An 8,191-nucleotide genomic window follows, 5' to 3' on the forward strand; every position below is an offset into this window, starting at 1 on the left:
CACCCCTCCAGCGGGTGTTGGTGTGTAACACAGACTGTTGATATCACCCCTCCAGCGGGTGTTGGTGTGTAACACAGACTGTTGATATCACCCCTCCAGCGGGTGTTGCTGTGTGCAGTGCAGTGCAGTGCAGTGAGTGTAACCCCTCTCTGTCCCCCACAGCTCTACATCCAGACCACCACGCTCACCATCTCCATGAACCTGAGCGCGTCGGTGGCGCTGGGGATGCTCTACATGCCCAAGGTTTACATCATCATCTTCCACCCCGAGCTCAACGTGCAGAAGCGCAAGCGCAGCTTCAAGGCCGTGGTGACGGCGGCCACCATGTCCTCGCGCCTGTCCCACAAGCCCAGCGACCGGCCCAACGGCGAGGCCAAGACGGAGCTCTGCGAGAACGTGGATCCCAACAGTGAGTACGGGGCTCTGCGCCGCCCCGGCCTTCCCCTGCTTGCGCTGCTCCATCGCGGGCTTTGCGGCTCTGGCCTGTTTCTCAGAGTTGCCCGTTTCTGGCTCTGATTTTTGAGCTGTGCCTCCTGGCAGCGGCTCCTCGGGAGGTGTTTGGGGGCTGGGAGTGCCTCGTGCTGCCCCTGCTCTCCCCCTGTGGGTGAGGGATCAGCGCATCCCTGGGCACAGAGCCCTGCAGCCCGTGTGCAGCTCCCTGGGCCAGCACCAAACTCAGCGAGAACTCCGCTAACCCGACTTTCATCCTCATTCTCGCAAAGTTGCTTTGCAAAAACCTCACGGTCCCTGAAGATTCCCATTTAGGGATTTTATCTGGTCTTAATGCAAATCTTGCCACCGATTTAAAGGGAAAATAGATGGCAAAGACACTTCTAGTTTCCTTAATGTGCATAGCAGAGGATAGCACAGCACGAAATTACAGACTGAGGCCATCCAATTTGATTTGCATTTGAATCTGGAAGGAGCTGAGGAAGGAGACAGCTGCACAACTCCGCAGCACGCTGCAAAGCTTTGGGCACGTCTGCAGTTTTAGTGCAAAAGCAGATCTGGGTGTGGAGCCCCATCCCTGCCCGTGCTCCGTTTGCTGCTGGGTCCCTGCCACGTCCCCTCGGTGCCGCTGCAATTCCTGCCCAGAGCAGCGGCTCTGCTGTCACAGCAGGGTGGGACCAACAGATCCCTGGCACAGCACTTTCCTCCCCCTGCTCACCCCTGGATTTCTCTGGATGCCTGATGGTGCAGGTGTACAGAACATTCCAGCTGCAAACACTAAACCAGTGCTGGGGAGCTGGGCTGGGCTCTGGCCAGGAGGAGATGTTTCTCCAGGCTGAGAGCTGTACTGGGCCAGCTGCCTTGGACAGAGCAGGGGGAAACAAACCCAATTCCTGCCCTGGCTCCTCTGCCGAGGCCAACTTCAGCAAGGAAAAGACAATCTGAAATCCAGCTGGGCCAGGGCAGGGGAATGTGTTGCTGGGGCACCTCACTAATAATTAATCACTGTTTGGATCAACTAAGCTGAAATTAGTTTCTCCCCCACAAAAGCCAAAATCTAAGAATGTCATGCTGAAGTTTGAACCAAGAGAAAAGCAGCCAAGCTGTGATGCTGCAGTGTTCCCTGTGGGACATCCCAGCCCAGGGTCCCCTCCTGCTCTCATCCTCCTGAGCTACATCTTACTGCTGGTTTCAGACTTCTGAGAATATTTTCCCCTCCCACCAAAGCCAGATTTTTCTTTGAGAAGGAAATCTGTCTACTAAAAATAAATACTGCTCCCCTGACCCCCGTGTTTCTGGTCAAATACCCCATTTTCAGTCCAGGGCTGCAGGCCAGGACATGTTTTTAAGAGGCACAAGGGGCAGAGGCCCCTGGCTCACCCAGATGTGCCACTTTTGCCTTGAACCATCACTGAGTGGGATTTTAAAGCTCATAAATGAGTTTATTAGGAAATGTGCAATCTCCGAGTTTCTGGTTTATAAACTTTTACTTCTTTTTTATCACTTGTGAAAGATGTATTTTTTAAAAACATTTTCATTATTTATATAGAATTCCATCTGTTCATAGTCTCAGCTGCACCAGCACTACTCATGCATTCCCCAGGTCTGTGTGTTCATAACAATTATTAGAAAATCAAATGAAATAAACTTCTGCTGTACTTAAAAATTTTGGGGTACATCAGTCACAGTGTAACTGCTGCAGTTACTGTCCTATAGCATTGATTAGGTTATTGATCAGCCCCCTGCTCAGCTGGTGTTCATGAATGTGTGTAAAAGTAATTCACTGAACACCTGAACTCAGTTTCTTTTTTTAAAGTTTGAATAACCTGTTGAAAAAAGGTTGTTTACATTTCCATTTTTAGGTGGAAAAAAAATGGAAGTTGTATTAGTAAGCTTAAAAAAAAGTCATAACATCCAAGAAAAACTCCTCCAACTTAATTTTCAGTGAAATTTTGAGTATGGTGTCCATACATAAAAATGGGTTTGATGTTTTTATAGCAATTTCACTTTAAAAATATTTTATACTGTTGAATAGGGAAATTCCCAGAGTTTTACCAATCAGAAAATAGGAAATGTGAATTACAAATTGCCCTGGATGCATCAGTCCTTGGAGCAATTTTTAAAACATCTCAAACATCTTTGAAAAGAAAAGCAAAGGATGTTTTTTCAGGATTTCTTTGTGCAATTGGCTCTGCTCCCCTCAGCTGCCCCCGGTGCCTGTGGGGCAGGGGCTGCCTGGACCCCCCAGGGCTGGGGCAGCCTTTGGTCCTTGGAGCCTCTCGGGGTCTGGAGCTCAGGGGGCAGGAGCAGGGGATTCCTGGAGAGGATCAAAAGAGGCTGTGCAAGTACAGTGGGGGTTTCCAGTTTGATTTTCTCTTCTGTCTCACGGGGCTGCTGCTGTTGCCTGCTGGATGCTGGGGCTGCCTTTGCTGTGGGAAAGCCACGAGTGTTGCTTTTGTCCCGAGAGCCAGGGAGCACCAGCACGGGATCCATGCACCTCCAAACACTGGAAATTCAGCCCAGATTCATGGCCTGTCCTGCTCACAGGCCACAGTCAAAGCACAGGCAGAATGTGGGTGGTTTTACAGAGAAATAGCCTTGAGAAAATCTCCAAGTTTTGGCAGATCTTTACAGGAAAAGAGCAGCTGTGGCTGTCCCTGGATCCCTGGCAGTGCCCAAGGCCAGGCTGGACATTGGGGCTGGAGCACCTGGGATAGTGGGAGGTGTCCCTGGGACAGTGGGAGGTGACCCTGGGGACAGTGGGGGTGACACTGGGACAGTGGGAGGTGTCCCTGCCATGGCTGGGGACACTGGGGGGGATTTCAGGTCCCTTCCAGCACAGACCCTTCTGTGGCAGGGAGGATGTGCAGGTCAGGCTGAAGGTCTGTGAGCTCCCCAGGTGGGATCCCAGGAGCAGGGAACAGCCACTGCACACAACTCTGGGAATCTGCTGGAATTCAGGCTCAGAAAAAAATGTGCAGAGCACTTGGGAGAGGGGTTTGGAGTGAGTCCAAAAGGAGCCAGCGAGTGACACGAGAGGAGAATCACATGAAATGATCTCCCACCCGTCAGGGAACGGGACTCAGCACGTCACACATTTCCTTGGGATCTCTGGAAAGCAGAAGTTTCACAAGCTGAGCTCCCCAGCCACACCGTGGGAGGGCTTTCATGCTGAATGGGATATATTAAGGCCAAGCCTTCCAAACCATTTAGGAAAATTCTCTTAATCATTCCTGTTTGCCATCTGGCGTGTGCCTGCTGTCACTCACAGCACGGCTTTCCCCGCTGGTGCTCCTTTGGGATCAGCAGGATTTGGTGCACAGCAGCCCTGGAATGGGTTTGTTGTGCTCTTGTGCCTTTGGTTGAATTTCTCTCTGTTTGGGAAGATGTTTCTCCAGTTCCTGCTGCAGGAGCAGCATCAGACTGGGAGAGAAACGCCTGAACCTCCAACCCCTACTTAACTTACGTTGAGATTTGTGTGTAGTTACTCCTTCCACCTCCCTGGAACACACTAAAACGGCTGTTGATGATGCCAGGGAACCTGTGAGTGACTCTGGGGCTGAGGAGGGACAGGGGGGTCTGAAACTGCAGCCAAAATATCCCAGAGTTGCTTCAGGGGAGAGGAAGGGAAATGTGCTGGGCCAGCCCTGCTCTCCTGTGAGCAGCTGCTGTGGTGTTTGGAGGTTCCTGAGCATCCTGAGCATCCTGAGCATCCTGAGCATCCTGAGCATCCTGAGCTGGCCTGTTTGGTGCTGCCCAGGGCTGCTCTCCTGTGAGCAGCTGCTCCAGTGTTTGGAGGTTCCTGAGCATCCTGAGCTGGCCCATCTGGTGCTGCCCAGCCCAGCTCTCCTGTGCTGCTGCCCCCAGCTCTGCAGTGCCCACTCTGGGCCAGGGGAATGGCAGGAGCTCACGGCAGGGCAGGCTGGGAGTGTTCCTCTGCCCACACCTGTCCTACATTCAATGTATTTACTTTCCCTGTAGACTCTATACCACCAGTAAGAAAGAGTGTTCAAAAGTCTGTTACTTGGTACACTCTCCCACCTACTGTATAGCTTTTGCCTGCTTTCCAAAAAGGTAAGGAAAACCAAGCTTTTATTATTTCATTCTCAAATGATGGTGATGATGATGATTATGACTCTTTTTATTATATGCATAATTATATGAGAAATGTTCGTTAGTGCAGCTGTGTTAAGACAAATATCTAACTTAAAAATTGTTCACAAAATCGTTACCAAAAGCTGTCATGGGAGGGTTTTCCTGGGAAAGGGGAGACCCCTGATGTGGGCAGTTCCAGTCCCTGAGCTGGGATCCTGGAGCACCAGCTCTGAGAGCTCTCCTGCTTCCCAGCCCCGGAGCTGGGTCCTGGTAAAGCCTTTCAGGATGGAGATATTTGTTTAAAAATGAGCAGATGAATGATCACAAGTTAATTCTGGCCTCCAGAGCTGACAATCAGGGCAGCAAAGAGAGAGCTCTGGCCACAGTGGGATCACCCCTCCCTACTCCCAAACCAGAAATGGCTCCATAAAGCTGGGAAAGCTGATTTTCCCCTGGGCACTGCAGTGGCCACTCACCTGCTGGAACCACGAGTGAACAATTTTTGAGGGCTGGCTTTTCTTTCCTGCGTGTTGTGGCTGCCTGTGGTGATCTGGTGAGGTGTGAGCTCCTTTGGTGTTTGTGGAATTCCTGCTTTCCCAGGGCAAGGAGAGGACTGAGGAGCCTTTAGTGCCGGAGAGAAATGATTACTGACCATTAATAAGCATTTCTCACAGCTCCCCGTGTGCTCAAAGGTTGTACCTGACCTGGTTCCTGTGGTGCTGTGCACTGAGGGCTGGAAAAATCACTGTATTCAGCCCTCAGAATGTTTAGCTGGGCCCTAATAGGTGAGAACTTCTATCAGCAAAGGTTGCAGTGTTGCTTGAATTGAGTCTCTGAGTCACAGGAAAAGAAATTACCAGTATCTCTGGCTGGTGTGAATTGCCCCAGCTCCAGCATCACTTCAGTCCTCGCTGAGAGCTGAAATTGGGTTTTATTGTATTTGAATCAGGGCCATTATGCCAAGTCCCAGCTCAGGCAGAAAGGATGGGAGGCTGGAGCTCCTCAGGAGCCCCAGGGTGACCTGGAGCATCCCAGGGCTGCATCAGGCAGGGCTGGGCTGAGGGAAATGGAACAAAGGGAGGAGAAGAGAACACTCACAGCCTTACTGCAAATGAAAGAGGAGAGAGGAAAGGGCAGCTCTGAGAAGGTGAAATTCCTAAAGGAAGGAGATGAGAAAGAGAGAGATGGAGGACACCTAAATCTCAGGAGAAATCAGGTTTTTAAATAAAACAATACTTTTTTTTTAAATGGCACAAAAAATAATTAGGAGCTCAGATTCTAAAATATTTCTTTTTCCTTGTAATAATGGAAATAATCTAAGGAATTGCTGTCTGCAAAGGCACACAAGTAACTCTGTCATCCAAGTCCTATAAAAAGCAATTGGCCACTCAGATTCTTTAAGCAGATTTTAAAATTTATTCCAGTGAAAATACATCCAGGGATGGTTTGTGCTGATCCTGCCAGTGCTTCAGGTTGTTCTCATCTCTGCCCCAGCGTTGCTGCTCCTGGAGCCCCGGCTGCTGTTTTGATTTCTTCCAGGAATACAAAACAAAGAGCAGCATGAAACAATGCAGTGTATTAAAAACAAAGCTGGGCTGGCAGGAAAACATCAGCCTGATGTAAATTGACACTTGTTTTGCTGCTAAGGTGTTTGTAGCAGGAACGAACAGAGCTGGGCCCTGACGTGACTGTATCAATTTCTGCTTGTGATGCACAGGGAGATGTGTTTGTAATGCTTGAAATTGTTCCTGGGAGTGACAAATAGGACTTCTCTGCTCTTGAGGCTGATGAAAATGCAAGGCTTGAAAAGCTCCTGGTGGTAGCTGTGTGAGGGAAGGAATTGTCCATCAGTGGCAAGGCAAGGAGACATCTGAGGCTTCTGCAGAGCTGTGGGGTGGCTGCTGGCACCACAGGAGTGTCTGCAGTGCCTGGCACCTCCCCAGTGGGGCTGGGATGCTGGGGCACGAGGGGATGCCAGGGCACGAGGGGATGCCAGGGGTGACAGGAGTGACAGGGGTGACAGGGGTGACAGGGGTGCTGCTGGCTCTGGGGACAGGCAGGTGACCCTGGGGACAGGCAGGTGACCCAGGGGACAAGCAGGTGACCCAGGGGACAGGTAGGTGGCTCTGGGGACAGGCAGGTGGCTCTGGGGACAATCAGCTCCTGGAAGGCTCTGTGTCTGAGCTGTGAGATGCTCTGGAGCTCATCCCCCTCCAGTGTGTGCTATGGAACAATTATGTGCTGGATTGAAGTGTCATTTTTGTTTTAAATCTGGCCAGTTTCATCCTGAGAAAATACTCCGTGTTTAACCTCACTTGAGGGATTTTCTGTTCAGTGGAGGCTGCTCAGAAATGAGAATTTGCACTCAAAATTGATAACTGAAAGACTTTGACAGCTCTTCACTGCATCTATTTTGATTCTGGAACGGCTGACTGGAAAACTAAACATCACAAATTCCTTCTAATGGTGATGTGCTTGTTTTGAAAGTAATGCAGAGGTGCAGCCTGGCCTTGGGCACTGCCAGGGATCCAGGGCCAGCCCCAGCTGCTCTGGGCACCTGTGCCAGGGCTCTCCACCCTGCCAGGAACAATTCCCAATTCCCAAAATCCCATCCAGTCCTGTCCTCTGGCACTGGGAGCCCTTCCCTGGGTCCTGTCCCTCCATCCCTGTCCCCAGTCCCTCCCCAGCCCTGCAAGGGGCTCTGAGCTCTCCCTGGAGCTTCTCCTCTCCAGCTGAGCACCCCCAGCTCCCCCTCCTGTCTGAACACTTGGGGATCGTGTTACTTTCTTTTTTACACCTAAAAACAATTACTTCTGAGGCTGCATTCATATAATTGCCTGCTCCCATATTAATTATCTGCAGACTGTCTCACACCTTTCATGACTTACACAATACAGGACTTGTAATGTGCAGGGAAGTGTCAGACTGTTTCCTTTTTTAAAAATTGAAATTCTGAGGGCACTTAAACCATCACCTTCAAGCCTGATGTGTGAATAAAAACACACTCATGGCCAGAAGTGCCTGGGATATTAAAAGCTGTGTAGTAGAGGGATGTCAGTGAGCACAAATCAGGTTTAATTAGTGTGTAAGTATTCATCCATTAGTGTGTAAGTATTCCATCTTTCCTGTCTCCTTATGTGATCTTTTTTCCCTGGGAAATCGGGTGAGGAGTGAGCAGACACAGCTGTACCTCCTGGACCTGTCCCTCTCGCTTCTTGGCTTAACAAACTCTCAGTAGCTGAGTTCTCCCTCGGACTAATTCATCACTCCTTACATCCTCTCAGGGAGATTCTGTCAAGTTTATAGACTGTAATATCAGGGCACAGACAGGCTTTTGGCTCTCTTCTCTCCCATCTAGCTCTAATGACTCCTTTCTCCCGAGCAGGGTGAGTGTCAGGGCTCAGCCCAGCTGTCCCCAGTTCCCTGCTGGGCTCTGCCAGCCCTCACTGCCATCCCCTCCCTGCTGGGAACTGCCTCAGGAAAGGAGCTGTGGGATCAGATCAGACCCCACATCCTCACCTCCACTTCCCTGAAGTCCCTGGAATCATTGGAATCCAGGCTTTGGGGAGCAGCTGAACCTCTGGCTGCAAGGGCTGCTTCTTCTTCTTCTTCTTCTTCTCCTTCTTCTTCTTCTTCTCCTTCTTCT

At 50.4% G+C, this 8,191-nt stretch overlaps 1 protein-coding gene across 1 annotated transcript in view; it reads left to right on the top strand.

Annotated features, from left to right (window-relative positions):
- GRM7 (glutamate metabotropic receptor 7) overlaps nt 1-8,191 on the top strand; it is a gene marked incomplete at its 5' end in the record, with an annotated part of 192,648 nt that overhangs the window by 172,664 nt on the left and 11,793 nt on the right. The window contains 2 exons of the mRNA XM_015640504.2: nt 163-409; nt 4,432-4,524. Coding sequence (XP_015495990.2) covers nt 163-409; nt 4,432-4,502 — 318 coding nt within the window. The remainder of the gene's footprint in view (nt 1-162; nt 410-4,431; nt 4,525-8,191) is intronic.

This window comes from Parus major, chromosome 12, assembly GCF_001522545.3.
Source record: "Parus major isolate Abel chromosome 12, Parus_major1.1, whole genome shotgun sequence".
Classification (NCBI taxonomy): domain Eukaryota; kingdom Metazoa; phylum Chordata; class Aves; order Passeriformes; family Paridae; genus Parus; species Parus major.